This window comes from Balaenoptera physalus (assembly GCF_965194825.1).
Source record: "Balaenoptera physalus genome assembly, chromosome: X".
NCBI lineage: Eukaryota > Metazoa > Chordata > Mammalia > Artiodactyla > Balaenopteridae > Balaenoptera > Balaenoptera physalus.
In genome coordinates, this window is record NC_138903.1 from 43484850 (window position 1) to 43507530 (window position 22681).

At 49.3% G+C, this 22681-nt stretch overlaps 1 protein-coding gene across 3 annotated transcripts in view; it reads right to left on the bottom strand.

Moving 5' to 3' along the window:
* Nucleotides 1–22681, bottom strand: part of OTUD5 (OTU deubiquitinase 5) — a 28511-nt gene that overhangs the window by 4058 nt on the left and 1772 nt on the right. For 2 of the 3 annotated variants that reach the window (XM_082446536.1, XM_082446537.1), the window contains exons 2-6: nt 12835–12928; nt 4780–4844; nt 4536–4692; nt 4291–4439; nt 509–712 (exon numbers count right to left, since the gene is read on the bottom strand). In XM_082446536.1, coding sequence (XP_082302662.1) covers nt 509–712; nt 4291–4439; nt 4536–4692; nt 4780–4844; nt 12835–12928 — 669 coding nt within the window. The remainder of the gene's footprint in view (nt 1–508; nt 713–4290; nt 4440–4535; nt 4693–4779; nt 4845–12834; nt 12929–22681) is intronic. The other variant, XM_082446538.1, reaches the window with a different exon arrangement.

Below are 22681 nucleotides of genomic sequence, written 5' to 3' on the forward strand. Positions count from 1 at the left end.
CTCCTTGTGATTCCTCAAATGCCTGGCTCCACTGTCATGCCCCACTCCCTGCCCTAAAAGTTCAACCTTTCTGTGTGGAGACTGACCAGAGCCCTCACCTTCACTGGTCTCCCAGCCAGGGTCAAGGGTCCCACTGATGCATGTGTTTCCCTTAACAGACAGAATCACTGAGGGTGGAGCGGGCCAGACCTGATTTTACATCCTCAGCACAGAGCCTGCCACACAAGAACATTCAGCAAAAGCCTGTCCCTCTGAAACTATCCATGAACCCTGCATGTCACCACCAGTGGCTGCCCTCCCTCACTCCTTAAAAGAGCTAGTTCTGCACAGGCGTTGAGAGTTCTAAGGCACAATGCCAAGACTAAGGCCAAGATGAGGTACAGACGGGGCTGGGAGCTTCCTTCTCTCCCAGATGCCAAAATTGCTTAGTTTTTTTCTGCCTGTTTGTGGGCAGAATGTGGGAATTAACAGGTTCTTAGCCAGGCTAGTGACAGACCCCAGGACCCACCTGGCTGGGGCCACGGACTTGGCGAGCCTGTTTCTCCTGATCCCTCAGCCACTGCAGGTAGGACTCCCGAGCCACCTGCTCCTCAATGGCCTCATTTGTGGCCTCCCAGTCTGTGGCCCGCTTCTTGTCTTCCAGCATCTGCTGTTCAATCCACGACTCCTCCGATGTTTTTATGGCATTCTTCATCAGGGACTGCTCTGCAAACTGCAAGGAGTGGGGGAGGAACAGTGATGTGGGCTGACACTCTGAACTCTGGCCAAGAGCCAGAACTGGCTCAGGGAGGTGGGCCCACAGGCCCAGAAGAGAGGAGGCACAAAGGCAGGTACTCTTACTAAGCAACCCCCTGGGCAGGCTGCCTATTCATCAGGGACTGGGGGAAGGCAGGCTTGGGTTGTGGGACATGTCATTCCAAACTCCTATACTCAGAAGCTCTGCTCCCAACCCTAAGACACCTCAACTGAAGTACTAAGTCTGGGGCAGTCGGGTGCTCTCCAGCCAGGGCTAGAATTTAAAGAAGCCTTACCCAGTGACGACTCCGTTGTTGAGGCCCCCCTCACCTATGCCCAGATGGGACAAGGAGAAAAGATCACCCGAGAAGCGAGCTCTGTGTACACAGGGTAGAGGGAGTACTGGGGCATTTAACTGGACAAGACAACAGTGTCAGCATGGTGTGGGGTGCTGTGAGTTGTGGAACACTGTGTGAGAGTGTTCTTTGTCAGGCTGTGAGACATAACAGATCTTTAAAAACGGAATAATGAAAAGTATCAGTGCATATCCCAGGGAATAAATGTGAAGTATCGTTCAGTGAAACTTATTTTAATGCACATATACACACCACACACCAATGTGTCCGTGCGCTAAGTAATGATGTAAAATGTAATTTTTTACCCATGGATAACAGTCCAAAAAGAATGTAAAACTCTGTTAGAATAAGCCAATTAAAAAATGGGCAAAAAAATCTAAACACACAACTACGAAGAAGATATACAGATGGCAAATAAGCACGTGAAAAGATGCTCAACACCATTTGTCATTAGGAACTGCAAATTAAAAATGACAAGGTACCCATCAGTTAAAGATATCAGTAAGAACTACAGCTTCATGTAGATACAGTTGGTTACATGTAGAAATATTTCTAGATATGTGTATACACACAGGTTAGGATATACACATATACTTCCTTGCTTTCTCAGCTGAAAGGGCCTAGAAACAAGGATACCCCAATAGCAAGGAGCAAACTCAGCACCCAGATGCTGGTTTCTAATAACATTCTCCAATAAAAGGAACTAGGACTCCTTGGAGAAATGGCTGGTTCTAGGAATGGGGCAGGAAATATACAAGGTGAGCCTGGAGCACCTTGTAGTGCCAGAAAGTAAGTATTCAAAACAAAATAAAACAGGGACTTCCCTGGTGGCGCAGTGGTTAAGAATCGCCTGCCAATGCAGGGGACACGGGTTCAAGCCCTGGTCTGGGAAGATCCCACATGCCGCTGAGCAACTAAGCCCGTGCGCCACAACTACTGAGCCTGTGAGCCACAACTACTGAGCTCGCGTGCCACAACTACTGAAGCCCGTGTACCTAGAGCCCGTGCTCCACAACAAGAGAAGCCACTGCAGTGAGAAGCCCGTGCACCGCAACAAAGAGGAGCCCCCGCTCGCCACAACTAGAGAAAGCCCACGCACAGCAACGAAGACCCAACACAGCCAAAAATAAATAAATTTTAAATAAATAAATAAATAAATAAAACAAAAACGAACAAACCAAGAAACACCCCCCCGCTCCCAAAACACACCACCACAATGATGGGGTTATGTCAGAGACGCAGGAACCAACAAAAAGAGCTCCCAATAGCCAAAATTGGAACAATTTGAGCATCAAAATAAAAATAGTATTGGATTATAACCCAAAGTGTAAAAGTATTAAAGATATACCCATCAGTCCACAATGATATAAATGACTGAATAAATTAGCAATGGAGGATAAGAGACAAATCTCCCTTGCAGAAGAATTCCAAATAATTTATGTAGATACTCTGCTCTCAAGGGGATGGAGTATAATCCCCCCCTTTTTTTTTTTGGGCTGTGCTGTGCGGCTTGTGGGATCTTAGTTCCCCAGCGAGGGATTGAAGCCGGGCCCTTGGCAGTTAAAGCACAGAGTCCTAACCAATGGACTGCCAGGGAATTCCCTAACCCCACTTCTTAAGTGTGGGCTGTAAATGAACTGGAAAAGGGGGTGGTGTGGGGGAAGAGTAATTTTCACAGTGGAGAAAACTTGATAAACATTACTTCTGCCAGATGATCAAGGTCGACATCAACAGTTATAAATCACGTTCACAGTATACACTGTTGATATGATGTGATGAGAACGGCACTTTACCACTGTGATCCTCCTCCCTGAAACCCACAGCCCCAGTCTAATCATGAGAAAAACATCAGACAAATTCCAAAAGAGAAACATCCTACAATATAGCTGACCAGTACTCCTCAAAACTGTCAAGGTCACCAAAAACATGAAAGTGTGAGAAACCATCACAGACAAGGGAGCCTAAGGAGATATTACGACTTTAGTTAATAATGATGTGTGAATATTGGTTCATATATTGTAACAAATGTATCACAGTCATCTGATATGTGAATAATAGCAAAAATGTGCGCAAGGGGGAGGAGGGTATATGGGAACTCTGTACTATCTTCTCAATTTTTCTGTAAATCTAAAACTATTCTAAGCAAGTCTACTAAAAAAAAAACTTAGGGCACTCACATTTTTAACAAAAGGAAAAAGAAAAGATACACGTGATCAAACCACAGAAAGTCACGGATGAATCTTAAGTGTACAGTGTTACCTGAAAGAAGCCATTGAAAAAACTACATACTGTATGATTCCAATTATATGACATTCTAGAAAAGGCAAAACTATAGAGTCTGTAAACAGATCAAAAACAAGGAAATTCAGAGAAACTGTCACAGAAATATGGTCTTTAGTTAATATATCAATATTGGTTCATTAAGTGTGACAAATACACTATGCTAATACGTTAATCATAGGGGGTATATGGGAATTCTATAATCACAATAATTACATAAATCTAAAACTGTTCTGAGATTAAAAATTTTAAAAACAAAACCAAAAAACCTTTATGTTAGAGGGTGTGCTGGTGTTAGGGTGTGTTTCCTAAAATGAGGCAGGAGCACTTTTTATTTGTAGGAAGTGAAACCTGAATAGAAGATACCAAAATCCCCAGCAGACAACTGTTTATGAGACAGAGAATCAGAATCTGTCAGTGTGTGCTGAGAAAATGTACTGCCACCTTCTGAGCACCTACTAGGCACCAGGCCCAGTGTTAGGCACTTTCTGTATCGGCCAAGCTGCCAGTCAAATTACTTGTACAATCTGCCTTAGGTCCCAAGCCAGTAAGTGGTGGGGCCAGGCCTACACTCCAAGTCTCTGTGACCATAGCTGTCTGTACCTGCTGAGGTTCGGAGGAGGATCCATGTGGGTGCCAAGACACCCAGACCAAGCCCTGGCTCACAGTTCCCAAATGTGACTCCATATCCCAAAATGCCAACCCTTAACAGGCACAAAAGATGGGTAAGCCAGCTCAGACAGGCAAACCAAGACCACAGAATGAGCCCTGAGAGATCACCTTGGGTAGAGGTGAGACCTTACGGGCGACTCAGAGAGGGGACAGGATATTTTTGTGGGCTAGGGGCAAAACTGAAACTCCAACAGAGACTTCTGGTCTCTATATCCAGCATCCATTCTGGGCACGGGGACCTGCTTACCCCCGGTTTGAATGATGGCAGGCCCAGTCCCACGCCAATGGTGGCCTTGTTAGGATTCACCACTGAATTGTAGTGGATATTCCGATGGTAGCTGACACGGATGGGTTCATCCTCATTTTGATGGATCCCGTGGAATGTGTTGATGGGTTCTGCAGAGAAAGAGAAGGAGGGAGCATCCACAAAGGGCTGGGTGGGGCAGGCTCGGACCAGGCGTGATCAGTCGCTCACCGACACCACAGAAGTACCTGTGCTGTATTGGTACACCTCCACGGGCCGGTTGTACATCTCTGCCATGGCCTGCATCTCAATGTGGTTGCCATGGCAGTTGTTTTTCCGCTTCCGGTTGATGTAGGTGGTAAAGTCCTCTGTGACATAGTTAGAGAAGTAGTCGGCATTCTTCATCTGCAGAACAGATCAGAGGAGCAAGCTCTATGTGGAGAAGGGATCCTCCCACTCTGCCCCCGCCCCAAGGTCTCTGCAAGGTCTCACCAGATAGTCCATGCAGTGCTTTCGCACAACCTCATGCATGTCCTGGTCTCCATACACCTGGTCAGCTGTGGGGACAGAAGAAGAGGCTGGGGTCAGAGCTGCCACCAAAGAAGAGTTCTGAGTCACAGAACATCCTTGCGGGTGGAGGGCTGGGGGCCAGGGAAATGCCCTTTCCTACCCTAAGGCATGGAGAGTTCTTGGCCTTGTGGGCTGGAATAGGGTCATGAAAAAAGAGGCAGGCAGGGACAGTCTTTAAGAACAAGAGTACAGGTAAGAGGGACACAACCACAGGCCTCTTGGGCAGATGACTTTGTCAACAAACATTTTAAATCCCTAAGTGGCCTTAAGTACCATCAATTCCACATACACCCCCTTCACTTTTCACATGAGGAAACGGAGGCTCGGGGAGTTTGTGGCTTGACCAAGGTCACATAGACGTCAAGTCTGTGACAGATTCAATTCTAGAATTCAGTTTCCTGACTCTCAGGAGTCAGTATGGCCTTTATAAGGTTAAAAAAAAAAAGGAAAGGAAAGGAAAAGAAAAACAACTGGGCTCTAAGCCCAATTCTGCTAGGTACTAGTGAGCAAAATGACCAGAGGCAAATGACCCAAGTGTTCTGACCTTCATATGCCTCACGTGTAAAATGGGATGGAGCTGGATGACTTCCTGGCAGGCCTCTCGTGGGATTAATGAGATAATAGGTGTGAAGTGACTAGCACTGGATTTGGGACAGAGCAGTCACTCAGAGCCCCCTTTCCTGTAGTGGGGCCTGAACGTGCAGTACTGTGAAGGTGATAGAGGTGCGTAAAATCCTGCCCCTATCCGCAAGAAGCATGTAGTCTATAAGAGAGATAAGACACATATGCACCTAACTTAAGCTTAATTCAGAAAAGGCAGCCTGTGGCCCAAATGGTCCAGGCATTATAGGGTTTTGGTCACAATAAGAACTAGGCTCCCTCTGCCTCACTTAAGGATGTTCACACATGCTGTTCCCTTTTTAAGACATCATTTCCATCCTCCTTGTCTGCCTACTTGCCAAACAGCAATGTATTCTTAAAACAGGTCCCCACCCTCCAGAGCACCTCTATCACCAGATTTATCAAAGGTGCGTACAGACTTCATCTGCCTGATCACACTGGGTTCCCACTGAGGGCAGAGGGCAGTTCACATCCAAGTCCACCCCCAGCTCAGAGCCTGATGCAGTGCAAGAAATTGGCAACAGTTTGCTGAGTGGATGGGAAGGCTGGGGGAGCTGGGGAGCCTTCTCCCTGAGAAATTAAAGTGGGTTTGACGATGAGGCACGCCTTATGTCCACTGGCTAAGACGAAGAGGGAATTTCCCTTTGTCTCCCCGGAGGACCGTTGCTCTGACGGGATCTCCCTGGGGCACTGGGGCAGGGGCAGGGGCAGGTCCCGCAGGGAACACTGCAGAGTTCTTCCATGACAGCCAGTCTACCTCTGTGAAGAATCGCCAGAAGAACGCCTTCGCTGCCCTCCCCTTCCTTCCCTGGAGGGTTATGTGAGATAAGGAGAAAAAGGCCACTCTGAGATAGAAAACGGGACCCATGCCTGTCTCACGTCCTCCTGGAGGTGCAGAGACCTGAGAGGGATGGGGAGTGGGGGCTGTGAAGGCGGGAAGGGGTAGCCCCTTCACCGATGTAAACAAGGATGTGGGTTCTGCGGCCACACTCTCCCCCGCCCCACCCCCCAGCGGCACTTCCAGCAAGTCACATGCCCTGTGCACAGGCTGGGGGCCCCCTGCCGCTGCCTTTCTTAGAAGCCAGGACCACAGAACCCACTGTGGCTGCCGGAGCTGCCCGTGGAGCTATTTCTGTAGAATAAACTTGGGGTGCCAAAGAGGCAGTGCTGTCAGCAGCTGCAGTAAACAGGAACTGAGATAGGAATGAAGGGGTTAAAAAATAGGGGTTGGTCTGTCAGGCTCAGGGAGGTGGCTGAGATGTTCCTAGGGAAGGGTCAACAGGCATTTCCAGGCCTGGGAGGTAGATCTACCCAACCTAGATGCCAGATGCAAGACGTTGCGGGAAAGAGGGGAGGCTGTGGACAGGGAAGGGAGCTGGGGGAGAACCTTCCCATGAGGGTCCCCCCATTGCCCTGTCACTGACTCCTTTGCCTGATAGAAAGGCTCTTCTGCCTCCTAGCTATGTGGCACTGGAAAAGGCCTTTAACCACTCTGGGCTGCAATGTCCTTATCCATAAAGTGGGGGAGAGTAACTCCTCTTCCTCTCATGGGGCGTTGTTAAGACTACAGGGGATGGTCTGCGAACACCTAAAGCATACTAGGTGTTCAAGAGACAGGGCTCCGTTTGTCATAAGGAGGACGATGACTCCTTCAGATAGCTAGCCACCCACAAGTCAGCTAGAATGTCACCGGAACCACTTATTAAGCCCTTCCTCATTTCTGTTGCACTTCATCAGCCAGAGGAAAGCCCCAAACTCGAAGTCTAGGTTGTCCCTTCTCATGAAGGTAGAACTGGTTCTCTACCTTTGCTGAATCCAGAGGTCCACAAGCCTACATTCTGTGCCTATAGTTCAAATCTTTAGCAACCAAATAGGCCTCACAAAATGGGTTCCTTACGTATGGGCAAAGTATGACCTTCTCTACTTATCTATAAAATGTAAAATATCACCTTCTCTACAGTATGTGTATTTAATCACAGCTTTTGGGAGGGGGGGAACCCACCTCACTGGTTATAAGATGTACCCTAGTTTGGGGATCATCAACGTGGAAGAAAATGTGCATCTCTGAACCAAGGAAACAGAGCAACAGTACCTTGCCAATGAGGGAGAGTAGAAGGATCTTTTGAATGACATAAGGCAGGAAAAACACCCAGTGCAGGGCTAAGAACACAGAAATCCTCACTCAGGAGACACTTGTCTGATTTTGCCAGCCCTACCTCTGTCCTGCAGAAAGCCCTCCTCCTCCCGAGAAGGTGGCACATGGAACCAGGGGCTGAGTTGGATTTCCCTGTGGGGTCCAAGGTGGAGGGAAAGGGCCCAATGGTCCTGCAGAGGTAGGGGAATTCACAGCACTTGTTTTGATAGAAACCGAAACTCCTCCTCTTGCTGACACTGCACTTGTGGGCAATCTGCACCTGCTCTCCCCTCCCAGAGTCCAGCTGGAAGGGGGTCCCCACTACCTCACCTCTGTCCCCAACCCAAATAGGGCTCAGAAATCCTCAGTACAATACTACAATTGGTTCCACCAAGGCCTTTTCACATTCTAACTCATTCCATTCTTACCCCAAAAAACCCTACTTTACACAGGACAGATACTGAGGTACAGAAATGTGGCATAGTTGGCCCAAGGTCACACATTTGGGAGGTTGAAGGAGAGGCCAGGCTTTCAAGGAGTAACTGGTAACTTCAAGCACTGATGCCCCAGGTGACATTACCACCACTCCCAATCCAGCTATCACCTTAGCCACCTGACTCCCTAGGCCAGGCCTGATCCTGACTGCCTCAGTTTCCCCACCAGCACAAGCAGGAATCAGCTGGAACGCAGGAAAGGCCTTAGAGTGGGCAGAGATTACAGATATCAGGGGCTGTACCCCTCACTAGGGCCACAGAGGTCAGCATGAACTTTCCCTCCCCACACCTTACTTCTGTCCTTTCTCTGAGCATACAGAGACACCAGCATAGAAATGCATATGTGCATGCACACAGCCAGCAGATCCTGCTAAAGATGTTCCCTGAGGCCAAATACCCACACAACAACCCTCACAACTGCAGAGAACTATCGCATCCAACAAGTAGATGCCCTTGCCACCAACCAGGAAAGACTGAAGGCTGGACAAGACACGAGGCTGTACAAACTGAGGACCCCTCCACACCTCCTTCCTAACCTTTGCCAGGGGGCCTGATGGGAGGGGGGAATAGCCAATGGCTCTAACAGACTTGTCTCAACCTCCCTCCCCTGCTGCCTGGGGGAAGGTCCCCCAAAATGTAGTCACTATTTGTTGAGGAATTATGTGGAAGAGCAAGACAGGAGAGCCTGGACTCTCTAAAGAGCTTAAGGGGAACTTCCTTGGAGGTCCAATGGTAAGACTCCATGCTGCCACTGCAGGGGGCATGGGTTCAATCCCTGGTCGGGGAACTAAGATCCCACATACTGCATGGTGCAGGCAAAAAAAATAGTAATAAAAAATTTTTAAAAATAAATAAAGAGTTTAAGTACAAGGCCCTACAATTTGTTTTAGAGGCACCTGGGGATTACCTCCCTACCAGGCTGCTGCCTGCCTGCCTGCCTACCTGCCTGCTGGAAGAGCCACAGCGAGCTCCACTGAGGACAGAAAAGGAAGCTTGGTGTGTGCAGGGAAATCTAAAAACAAACCACACAAATGTGTGTACAAAGCAGTAGGGGGAGACAGGACCTGCTTTATTCCCTGCTTCTCTCCTGGCCCAGTGGGAACCCTGGCCCCACTGAGGAGATGAACCCAAAAAAAGGCCTCACCTGCCTGTCAAGCAGCTGTGGTGCATACCTGGCCTGTGGCCCCAGCTACCCCAACTGGCACACCCTCAGCGGGGGAGACAGCAGAACTCAGCCCTCTCAATAGCCTGGTCTCTGAGATGCCTGCTCCTCTACTCAAGAATGCCCACTGCAGGACTTCCCTGGTGGTCCAGTGGTTAAGAATCCGCCTTCCAATGCAAGGGATGTGGGTTCGATCCCTGGTAGGGGAACTAAGATCCCACATGCCGCAGGGCAGCCTGCATGCCACAACTAGAGAGCCCGCGCGCCGCAACGAAAGATCCCGTGCGCTGCAACTAAGACCCAACGCAGCCATAAATAAATAGACAGATAGATAGATAAATAAAATGCCCATTGCAAAGATGGGAACACTGAAGGAGGCAGGGCAGAGAGAGGTCAACAGAAGCTGGTGTACATGGTGGCCCATGGGATTCTTCTCCTCCTGGCTTGGTTCAACCTCAAACACCAATGTTCTGATACTGGCTGTGTGACCTAGAAAATAAGGCCCTGACTATCTCTTAAGGCCTATTTCCCTTTTACAGAAGAGTCAAAATTGATCTAAGATCCATTCCTCCAATGCTGATAGTCCATGTTCCAAGGCCAAAAGGTCCAGAGCAGTGGGCCTCGCTAATGTTTCTGGGCCCCATCACTGTAACATGCACAGTCCCAGCTATATCCCCAGGGCCCAAGCAGACACACACACATGTGGCTGCCACTCTGCCCACAGAGGCCGAGACCAAGGCCAAGACCAGGGCCAGGGCCAGAGGTTTTTGCTGAGTCAAAGCCATACAGAGAGAGGGAGGGAAGAGAGATGCAGACTCACGTTTCCAGGAGGAGGTTATCTGAGCACACCAGGGGCAGGGTGGACCACAGGATACCTCTGGGACCCAGGCTGCCAATTCCACTCCACCCAAGCCTGTGCCAATGCTCACCAGTTCCCAACAGGTGGTGGTGGAAAAGAGAACTGGGCACAAGCAGTGGATATTGGTTCACACTGGGGACACCCAGACCTCAGAGGTAAAACAGAGGGTAGAAACCCACCTGCCTCAGGATTCCTAAGAGTAGAGGACCACAGGATCCTAGTTGGAAGAAGTAAGACCCAGAGAGGTCAAGGAAAAAAGCCAAGGTCACCCAGCCAGTTGACAGCTAAGCTAAGAAGCTAGGGCTTCCCTAAGGTCATAGAAAGAATGTGTCCTTTGGACACCTCTCGGTTCCCATGCAGTTCTGCCACTAATGACCCTGAGCATGTCACTTCCCTTTCCTGAGCCTCAATCTTCTCACCTGTCTCATGGGATAATGATCGCAATTTTGCAGGTGAACCTGAAGCACCCTGAGGAATGCCTAGCAATCAGTCGGGGTCAAGGAACGACAGAGTGGTCTCTATTTTGGTCCCCCCTCCAACTCCAGCCCTCAGTTACGTGGTCCTTCTACTATTCAATATGTGGCGGCCTGTAGCCCTTCTCACCAGAGTCTAGGGTAACTACCACCTGTCCCTGTCCCAAGCTAGGCTGGAAGCAGAGGGGCAGCAGCAGAAAGCTTGAAGATAAAGTCCCCTTCCCAGGCACATGTCCTGTGCACTCTGCCCCAGGGAAACCTCCAGGTCAGGCCTAGAGGCCCGGGGGTCATGTACTTCTCAGGGAGAGGCCGTGGGGCTTCTGAGGTTTTACGAAGAAAACCCAAGGGCAGCCCAGTCAGAGGAAATGTGTAGCCATAGTGCTGATAGGGAAAGGCCTTCAACCTGTCATGGTCAGCTCTTCCTGTAAGCTTAGGCCCCTTACTGGAAGGCCCCAATGAGGGGGAAGGGTCAGAAGGTGTTTGGGGGGAACAGCTAGATGGACACACACTTAAATTTTGTTCTTGACATGGGTTACTGCCAAGCCAGGTCCTCACCAGGCCCAAGGTCTGCCTCAAAGACCACCCAAGACCCAGATGCCCAGCTGCATTCTCTGACCCTCACTCCACCAGCAGCCTTGCTTACCCCACATTCAACCTAAGGTCTCGGCACAGGCCTAACACCTAATGGGCCCCCACCTCTTCTTTCTTTGCCTTCCTTTGGTCCAAGATGCCCCCAAACCTAGCTCTTTCTCTAGGAAACATCCCAGGGAGAACATGGACTTGAGCCACAGGGATAGGAAGGTTGGAGTTTTCCCAGCCCAGCAGATTCCATTGCCTGAACCTCTTCTGCTTGGTAGAATAGGGAGGCAACCACTCACCCCACCTAACTTTCTTTCATCCACTCAAACATTTGCGGCTCTGAGGCACCACTAATAATAGCATTCAAGCTTTATCAATGCTATTGTTCCATGAGAGTCTACCAAGTCAGGCACTAAAGGGATTTACTAAAGCAATCTCATTTAACCATTATAACATGACATCTTTTAGCCTCATGGTACACAGGTACCTGAGATACAGAAAACAGGCTCAGGGAAAAAAAGAGGTGCTTGCCCAGGGGCACACCACCAATCAGTGGTAGAGCCAGAAGTGGAGCCTGAGTCAGTCCAGCCCACCAACAGACATGAAGGGTCTGCACAGACTAAGAGAATAGCAGACCCAGAAGGGATTCAATGAGCCCTTCAGAATCAACACCATTCACAGATGGGAAAATGGAAGTTATGAGTCAGCGGGAGAGCTAGAAGAAAGGGCTTCTGACTCCCAGCTCAAAGCCCCTATTGGAGGGCACTTTTCCTTGGGAGATATCAGAGCTCCAAAGGGAGGATCAGATCACACTCCCAGCTTCCCTTGGACACCAGCACAGGACCTCACAATTGCTCGTTGAGTCAGAGATTCAGAGCCAGAGAAGCTTCAAAGATCTAGCTCAGACTGGATAGTAGATGGTATTAAGGAATTATTTTGTTATGTATGATAATGGCATTTTTGTTATCCTGAAAGAGAAAAAGAGGGCCCTTATCTGTCAGAGAAACATACAGAAATATTTACGAATGAGATGATCCATGATGGGGTTTTGCTTTAAAAATACTCGTTTCAGAAGAATAAAAACGAGTGGGTGGGGTAGTGATGAAACAAGGCTGGCAATATGTTAACGATTATTTTGAAGATGAATGATGGGTACATGAGGGTTCACTATTCGTCTTTCGTGTAAGTTTAAAAAAAGTTCTATGATTCCAGGGTGACAGCTGTGTGCTGCAGTTAAGAGGCCTCAGACTAACCTACCCCAGACTCCGACTCCCGACTGTTCTATGTACTCTCTGACCCTAGGTAAGTCATTCCCTATTTCTGAGATACTTTTCTCATCTAACAACTGGAAGCAATAGTCCTACACTTACCTAGCTGGAGGAGAATTAAAAGGGTTTCCTGTAGTGTCTGACAGAGCAATCTGTCCCTAAGTAATGTTATTTTCTTTATCACTATTATTGCTGTTATTACTCTCATACCACCATACTGCCTCATGACTGAGGGCTAGAGGCCAGATACTAACTTGAGGCTGGGGCCTGGAGTCCCTAAAAGACCAGCTAACTCTGCCCCCAACCCTGTCACACGGGTTACTCCTGACAACTGGGACACAGCTCAGGGGCAGCCCTAGGCCCTTGAAGGCTGAGGCAGAGACTCACCTACAGCCCGGAAGAGACAGGCGCCGTCCTCCTTCATCTGCTTGATGATGAAGCCCTTCTTGTCTCGCAGGGCCTTTTCAAACCAGTGCTCCTGCTGGAGGGAAGAGGTGGGGGTCAGCAACAGGAAAGGCCTGTACCCTCGCCCCAGGGCCCTGCCCCTGAGCTCGCAAGGGGCCCAGATGATTGGCTGAGAGGACAATGGGCAGGGTCCAGTTCTCTGCCCTGCTTGACAACTCTGTGCATGTGCATGTGAAGCAGGAGGAGACCCTTTCTTTCAGGGAATCAGTCACTGTGTGAGCAGAAGACTTGCTCCCAGAGGGGTCTCAGCTGTCCTGAGAGCAGAAGCCCCATCTGTATTCTGACCACTGCTGACCACGCTGGGAATCCAGTGCTGGGCCTTCCCCTAGGTAGCCAGAGGCCCAGACCCAGCAAGTGCCTGGGGGGAGAACCTGGCTCTACCTCAAGGAGTTTCACCTGGGGACCCTCTAGTCACTTAGGGTAGGGGAGATGTTTAGGAGGGAGTGACTGGCGGGAGTCCAGTTCCTGAGCTCCACATACAGCTAGGGAATTCCAAGATATACTGTATAAGGCAAAACATATGCAAAGTATGACCTCACTTGTGATAGAACACATTTAACATATATATATGTATATGTATACAAACACACATGCACACAAAGTTGGGAAGACTTTACACAACAAAATATTATCCCTAAATGTTGGTATTACAGGTGATTTTACTTCACCACCTCCTTTATAAGAGGTATACAACACCTTACCCAAAATTCCAAACTTCTAAAAGCTTTTAAAACCAAGTCTTTATCTAACTCATTTAGCATCACAATCCGACCTGAGTTGACAAGAACCCATTTATTCCACTTAGAGGCGAATATTCAAACATTTCTATGCAGAAACATTCAGGTGTTTGACTATGAGGTACAGCTATAGACCCCACGGGAGGTGTTACATAATACATAGTACACATACCAGGTGACTTTCCTAAGTTCTGAAAATTTTTCTGAATTCCAAAGTACAGCTGGCCCTAAAGGTGTGGGGTTAAGTGAATCTGTGCAAGTGTGTATTTTCAGATGTTTTTAAAAAAAATAATGGAGAGGGACTTCCCTGGTGATCCAGCAGTTGAGATTCCAGGCTTCCACTGCAGGGGGCATGGGTTCAATCCCTGGTCAGGGAACTAAGATCCCGCATGCCGCCTGGCGTGGCCAAATACGAATGAATGAATGAATGAATGAATAAATAAATAAATAAATAAATAGAGATGAACAAGCGGAACATATAGGATGTTTAGGGCAGTGAAACTATGCTACATACTGTAACGGTGGTTACATCATTATACATTTATCCAAACCCATAGAGTGCACAACACTAAGAGCAAACCCTAATGTAAACTATGGGCTTTGGGTGATTATGATGTGTCCATGTAGGTCCAATGATTGTAACAAACGTACCACTTTGGTGGGGGACACTGATTATGGGGGAGGCTCTGAATGTGTGGGGGGGGCAAGGGGTGTATGGGAACTCCCTGTACCCCCTGCTCAATTTTGCTGTGAACCTAAAACTGCTCTAAAAAATAAATCTATTAAAAAATAATGTCCAAGTGTCACTTAAAACATGTTTTCCATCTCAAAACAAAACAAACCAGAAGCAGATCTTTCCCAGCCTCCTCGCGCCATCTGCTGGCCACCAGAAGAAGCCAGCCTGAGCCCACATCAGGCCTAGGGACCAGAAATCCCAAGGCTGCTCCTTGGGGACACGACCCAGCCTAGGGATTTACAGGATCTGGGCTAATGCCAATCAGACAGAGAAGGTCACCTCTCTGCAGGCCATTTTTAGCCAGCTCAGGTGAGAGAAATTCCTGGCAAAGTAGGAAGCACAAGGTTTAGAGGCTAAAAAGCTCTGGGTTCCAACCCCAGCTCTGTCACTCACTTGTTGCATGAGTTCAGGTAAGCTACCTGAACTCTCCAAGCCTCAGCCTATCAAACGGGGGATATGTGATCTGCCCGACAGCTGTCAAGAGGTTCAGAGGAGCTTCAGGACTTGAAAAGGCTTTCTAAACAACAAACCATGCACTGGTGAGGTGGTCATCAGTAACAAAAGAAGGGGCAAGACTAGCACAGACAGAGATGACGTACAACTGAGAGGCCCTCAGAAAGTCCCAGGTGAGTGGCTACACAGCAGGGGATGAAGAGAGGGTGACAAGGGAACAGCCAGTAGCCCCACCATCAGGGCCCACACACCAGGAAGGTGTGGCTGGCTTTCCAGAGATGACAAAGGCACCTGGAAGCTCTTAATGGGCTTCCACAGCACAAACTCTTGTTTGTGTACAACATTCCAGCAGTCCAGGTGTCCCTCCTGCCCTGAGGCTGTCACACTGGACTGGCCTACTCCAGCCAGTTCCCCTATCCCTGACCTGCAGGGTCAGCCATCTCCCAGCACCATGGCGCCTGCCCTAGCCAGGGGTCTTCAGCAGGGAAGCTGCAACTATGACTACAACCCCAGACTGGACAGAAGTAGTTCTAAAAAAGCAGGGCACACAGCAACCTCCTGCCCTCAAGTATGGGGGGAAAAGAGATCGAGAGGGGACAGGGGATCAAAGAGGACGAGAGTGGCTCCTACTTATTCATCCAACAAAGGTTCACCAGGCAGCCACTAAGTCAGACCCTGGGCTGGCAATGAGGACAGAAAAATGAATCAAATTTGGTCTCAACCTCGATAAATTCATAAACTGCTAGAGGGGTGGGGAAACAGGCAATGTCCACACTGAAGTGTGAGCAAGGGCTTTGAAAGAGGTGAACACAGGGGTGCTGTGAAACAGAGGAAGGGACCTGGCCAGTCATTAAGGCTGGCACTTGAGAGGAGGTGCCACCTGAGTAAAGGAGTAAAACACCAAGACCTCCAGAAACGCTTGTTAATTGGATAAGAGATCACTTCTGTCACTCCAGGGATGCCAGAGGCCCAGCAATGAGTTCAGCAGAGCTAAAGTCCTGGATAGGACTAGGCAAGTAAGCAGGGCAGGGCCAAGAAAAAAGGTGAATTCATATTAGCCGAATGCCTGCCCATGCCAGGTGCCAGATGCAAAAGGTGACCTCATTTAACTGTCCTTACCACAGCTCAGGTGGCAGGAAGCATTATCTTCATTTTACAAAGGCAGAAAGGAACTGGGGTTTGGGCACCAGCAAAGCCTAGTGTAAAGGCAACAAGAGAAGCCTCATGAGTCACAGCATGGAGATGTACCTGGCAGCCCATTTGGGAAAATCCTGATTTGTCCTTAAAGATTAAGAACGCCTGAGCATTCCCCTTGCACAAGCAAGGCTTCGGTACTGGGGCAGCCAGACTGGCATCTGGGCCTGGATCTGGAGGCCAGACCACTAGCCACCCACTGCCTTTGGCACCAGCAGCCTTTAAAGCAGGCTCTGGCTGAAACCCCTTCTCTCTCTCCCTCTGCGGGGAGAAAACAGGGAGGTCATGGTCCTGGGATCCAAAAAGAGCTTAGAGTCCCAAGAGCTCAGAGCACAGTCTTTTCCTCTCCCCAGCTGGACAGGAGCCTCCAAGGAAGGCGCCAACTTGAGAGTTGTTTAGGAAAATGGCCCAGGAAGGAAGGGATGGCGGGAGTGAAAGGTGGGAGCTGGCCCAGCCATAAGCTACATCAATGTCCAGGCCTAAGAAAGTCAAATCCAGACCCTGGGACTTCCCTGGCGGTCCAGTGATTAAGATTCTGTGCTTCCACTGCAGGGTTCGATCCCTGGTTGGGGAAGTAAGATCCCACATGCCATGCAGCACAGTCAAAAAATTAAATAAAAAATAAATAAATAAAATAAAATAAAAATACAAAAAGTCCAGACCCTGAATCTTCCAAGCCCACTGCTGAACCTGTGGGTGACTCCCTCCACATCTCTGAGCCTCCACAAAGGGGCTGGGCAAAGCTCTCTGACATCAGGGGATCCAAGGTGCAAGACTGCAACCTACTGGTCCAAAGGCACAACAGAAGTTGAAGCAGGCTGTGGGACCCAACTGACTTAGGTTTCAATCCAACTCCACTAATTATTAGCCATGTGATGAACTGCTCTGAGCCACAGTTTTCCAATCTGTGAAATGGGATAACAAGCCTCCCAATAATAGGGATACTGGGAAGACTCAAATATTATAGGACTTCGCCCAGTATGAGAGCACTTAATGAGCTCCCTTCCTTGCCCTGGAAGGGAAACAAGAACACCCCTGTAGTAGGCTGAATAATGACCACCCAAAGACATCAGGCCCTAATCCCTGGAACCTGTAAATGTTACAGGAAGAGGATCTTTGCAAATGTGGTTAAGAATCTTGCGATGGGGAGATTATCTTGGAGTATCAGGGTAGGACCTAAATGCAATCACGAGTGTCCTTAGAACAGCAGAGGAAGACCTAATACAGACAGAAGAGGAGACCACCCATACACAGAGGAGAAGCAGGCAGAGATCAGAGTGATGTGGTCAAAAACCAAGGAATGGGAGCAGCCACCAGAAGCTGGAAGAGGACTGGATTCTCCCATAGAGCCTGTGGAGTGAGTGTGGCCCTGCCAACACCTTGATTTGGGCCCAGTGAAACTGATTTCGGACTTCTGGCCTCCAGAGCTGTGAGAGAATAAATTTCTGTTGTTTTAAACCACCCAGTTTGTGGTAATTTGTCACAGCAACCACAGGAAACAAATACAACCTCCTTGTAGCACTCCCTTGTGTGAGCTGTGAGGCAACGTGGCAATGCTCACATCCCACAGGATCCACCCTGTTTGCATCCCCCCAGGGAAAGGGTTAGAATTAAGGCTGCAGGGGCCTGGAATCCCCCCTCCCAGCCTGGGAAGCTGCTGACTCTGTCTATTGATGAATGAGTTGCCACTGAAACGGGGAGGAGGCAGGGGGAGATGGCAGCAGCAGTGGCAGCTCATGGACAGATGTCTTCCCAGAACCCACGGCCAAGAGGTTTTTAGTATTCTGGGCTACACAGCTCTGTCCCAGCAAGCCTGGTGCCAAGACCACCCCTCTCTCCCCCAAAATACCCAGGAACACTGGCTCTGCTCCACGGGCTAAACATAGGCAACCCATCCAATGAGAAACAGACAGACACACTGCTAAGGACTAACACAAGCTCTCCAGGGCAGAGGAATCGGAAAAGAGCAAAAGGCTCCAAACCTACTGCCAGGCCACTGGGGTGGGGGGTGGGGGGGATTAAAAAACGAAGATTCTATTATTCTGCAACAAAAAGAAACAATAAAAAACGAAGATTCTATTATTCTGCAACAAAAAGAAAAGTCCTGATGCATGCTACAACATGGATGAAGCTTGAAAACATTATGCTAAGTGAAAGAACGAAGTCACAAAGGACTGCATGTTGTATGATTCCATTTATATGAAATATCCAGAAAAGACAAATCAATCAAGACAAAAAGTAGATTAGGGCTTCCCTGGTGGTGCAGTGGTTGAGAATCTGCCTGCTAATGCAGGGGACACGGGTTCGAGCCCTGGTCTGGGAAGATCTCACATGCCACGGAGCAACTAGGCCCATGAGCCACAACTACTGAGCCTGCGCATCTGGAGCTTGTGCTCCGCAACAAGAGAGGCCGCGATAGTGAGAGGCCTGCGCACCGCGATGAAGGGTGGCCCCCGCTCGCCACAACTAGAGAAAGCCCTTGCACAGAAACGAAGACCCAACACAGCCAAAAATAAATAAATAAATAAATAAATAAAATAAAAAATAAAGGAATTCCTTAAAAAAAAAAAAGTAGATTAGTGGTTGTCAGAGGCCGAGAGGGGATGAGGGGATGGGGGATGATGATGATGCAGGGTTTCTTTCTGAGGTGAAAAAAATGTTCTAAAATTGACTGATTGTGGTGATGGATGTACAACTCTGTGAATACACTAAAAGTCACTGAATTGTACACTTTGAACTGGTGAACTGCATGATGTGTGAATTATATCTCAAGAAAGCTGTTAAAAACACACACACAGGGGGCTTCCCTGGTGGCACAGTGGTTAAGAATCCGCCTGCCAATGCAGGGGACACGGGTTCGAGCCCTGGTCCGGGAAGATCCCACATGCCGCGGAGCAACTAAGCCCATGTGCCACAACTACTGAGCCTGCGCTCTAGAGCCCGCAAGCCACAACTACTGAGCCTGCGTGCCACAACTACTGAAGCCTGCATGCCTAGAGCCCGTGCTCCGCAACAAGAGAAGCCACTGCAATGAGAAGCCTGTGCACCGCAACAAAGAGTACCCCCGCTCACTGCAACTAGAGAAAGACCGCACGCAGCAACAAAGACCCAACGCAGCCAAAAATAAATAAATAAATAAATAAAATTTAAAAAAAAAAACACACACACACAGGGACTTCCCTGGCGGTCCAGTGGTTAAGACTCCACGCTTACACTGCAGGGGGTGCAGGTTCAACCCCTGGTCAGGGAACTAAGATCCCATATCCCGAGCGGTGAAGCCAAAAAGTAAAAACAACAACAACAAAAGAAAACAAAAAACACACACACAAAGGCCTACAGCACTGGCTGGGGAGAGGGAAGCTGGTAACTGCTTGAAACTTCATAGCATACTCCCAAAAGCTAAGGGGCCCCACTCAAAACTTTCACAATGGATGGGGGGAGTAGGGAGCAGAGAATTAAAGAGATTACAACTAGCTTCAGAGAAATGAGTACAACCTCCCTCCTCACCACTACCCATTTTATGGATGGAGAAACTGAGGCCCAGAAAAAGGAACTGCCAGAAGATACAGGACTCAAACCCAGACCACCCAGACCACCCAGGCAGAGACCACTTCCTGCTATACCACTCTGCCTCCGCACCAGAGGAATCAGCAGGTTCCTAGAAGCCAAATGAAGGGTCTTTGCCAACAAAGATCAGTTGTTGCAAAGGCTCCTAGGAAGAACCCAGATGATCCTGGGGAAACTTCAAGAGAAGAATCAGCCAAGGTCCAAGGTGGGCCAGGTCAGGTATTCAGACACTCAGTAACCTTGGGCATGGGTGGACTTTTGGCAGCTAAGCAGGAGATCCTGGGATTTGAACTCAGGCCTGCCAGCTCCAAAGCTTAAACTTTTTCTACACACAACCCTACCTCCAAACCATCCAAGAGGTCTCCCAACAGGCAACCCCCGAGTTTATTCACCACAGCAGAGCTGGCCACAAAAATCACTGTCTGCCAACCCTGAGCCTCACACTGACCAGGCCACTTGTCCTGACCACCAAGCTTGGATGGTTGAGAGGGAACACAGGGGCAGGGGAGAGAGGAGAGGAACCCAGTTCTGCCTCAAAAGACACCTACCGTTCCCTGTCACCTCCAGGCCCAAAGGGCTTGGTGTGAGCTCCCTAAAATCCCAAAGCTAAACAATACCTAACCAGCTCCTTACCTGACCAAAGAGAAAACTGTGGCCCAGAGAGCACAGGCAGAACTATTCTGGTTCATCCAGAAAAGCCCCATCAGAGCCGGGGTGGGAACCCAGGCATCCTGGCTTCAGTGCCAGGTCCACCTTCTCCCACCACTTCAGCACACGGGCCCCCTTCACAAAATGCCCTGTGGGGTCCTCAAGCTCAGGACGCTCTCAAGCCATTCTTTTCATAGGGGAGACTCTCGGCAAGGCAGCCATACCTGGGAAAGGAAACCCCTGACGACACCACCTTCCTAGCACTGGGACCCCCAGGGTGTCAAAAGGGCTCCTAAAAGCAGTAGATACAGTAACAGCATCAGGACAGACAAGAAGTCTGAGTAGTCACAAGGACCAGATTCACCATCTGGGCTCCCTCTCAACAACTCCCCTCTTTCCCAAGGATCTAACTGGCCTCTGGGTTACAAATGCCCCCAGTGACGGTTCAGGACCAAGCCTAGGGCAGCAGGAAGAATCTCCCCTCTTTTCATCCCCAAGTTCAACCAGGTGAAGCAAAAAGAAGCATCTTCTTCCTCCCTTTGTCCCAAGAAGTGGGAGGACAGGAAGCCTCTCCTCCGTCATTGGGAAGGGAAAGTATCATGCAACCACAGAGCTTTACTTCCATGTTCTTATGGGAACAATTACAAGGGAGGGACCCCTAGCCCAGGAGATGCAAAGGGGATGTAAGGAGGTGTCTTTCTAGTCACCATGGCAGCACATGACTTTCTCTCTGTTCCTGGGACTCCTCATTTCTGTGGAGAAGGAAAGGCACACTTTACTGCAACCAGGGAGAAGAAACAACTCCTGGTCCTCACCCTGGCAGATGATTTATCCTGCCTGGAGAAGTAGTAATGCATGGAAAGGGAACAAGGACGGGGGCTCAAAACCAGGCCCTGGCCCCCATGAAGTACAAAAAGATTTACCTGAACCAAGAGGGAGAGGAATGTGGGTGGAGAATTTCCTGCAGTGGGGATGTCCCAAACCCCTTCCCTGTCTCTGGGAAGAAAAAAGCTTATTGAAACCAATTCAGAAAGCTCAGAATATTTCCCTGATCCAGGAAATTAGAAGCATAGCTGGGTCAGGGAGAGACTCAACACATCTCCTAGTTCTTGAGGGTAGGCCTCAGTCCTCACATCCCCAGTACCTGACAACTTTCTCACAGAAAGTAAGGACAACTTCCGAGCCTGAGCAGGCTCAGGTAGGGAGTTCTTATGACTGTGAAAAGCATCCAGGTCCTTCTGTCCAATGGGGGAGGCCTCAGGCCACATTGGGGAGGACTTCCCATCCCTCTCCCTGGTGAGAAAGGATTGCCTGGTTGGGGGGGAAGGGAGGGGAGGAGGAGGCTCATACCCAAGGGGGGAGCTCAAGCCCCTCCCTAAGGTGAAGGATCTCTTGTCCCAGAGGGGAAGCTCAGGCCCCCTGCGAGGAGGCTCAGACTCTTTCCCCCAGAATCCCACCTTACCCATGTCCCCAAGAGTAATGAGCAGCCCGCAGGACTTAGTTCAAAGTGGAAGGGGGGCTTAGGCTCAAGTCCCCAAGGCATGAAATCTTATGCCCCCAAAAGGCCTCTAAGACTGGGGTACACGTATGCTGAGAGAAAGTTCAAACTCATGAGGGGAGATGCGGAACCCTATTCCCCAGGGACTCTACCCATGCCCCAAGGGAAGGGTCTCAGGGCTCAAATCTGCAGGGGAGACCTCCTGTTCCTGAGAAGTACCTTAAGTTGCTTGAGGGGGAAGCTTGGACCTCACCTCTAGAGACACACTGGTCACTGAGGTATGTATGCATCTCTTGTCCTTGAGGGAAAGCTCAAGAGTCCTTGGCACAGTGAGTCTCAGATGGCCAAAGAGAATACTCAGACCACTCCCTGAGGAGAAAAGTCCCCTAAAGACCTCTGTGGGGGGGTATCAGTTTCCTGAAGAGGCTTCAGACCCAGTCTCTGAAAGCCCCAGTCCATAAGCAGGGGGAATCCTAGGTTCCAGTATCCGAAACAGTGAGTCCCATTTTCTTGAAGAAAGGTTCAGGCCTGGTGCTGGGGGGCGAGAGTGTCTAGACCTTAAAAAAAGCTTAAGCTCCTAGAGAGAAATTCAGACTCTTGCCTCCAAAGGGGTCTCAGACCTCTTAGAAAAAGCACAGACCCTTGTCACTTAGAAGGGGATGAATCTCATGTACCCTAGGAGACTTTCTGGTCCCAGGGTGTTGGTTTTGACCCTTGTTCCCATAGGGAAGAGGATCTTAGAGGGGTATGTATGTGTGTGTGTCAGGCCCTTGACTTCTAGAAGAGGGAGTCTCAGACCCCACTGCTGCATGGTCCTGTGCTGTATCCCCCTGAGAAAAAGAAGGGGGTTGTCCTATATAGAGTGTCTCAGACCCCTGAAACGGTTTTGGTATCTTGGGGACACTCATATCTCTGAGATCTCCACCTTACTTGTAT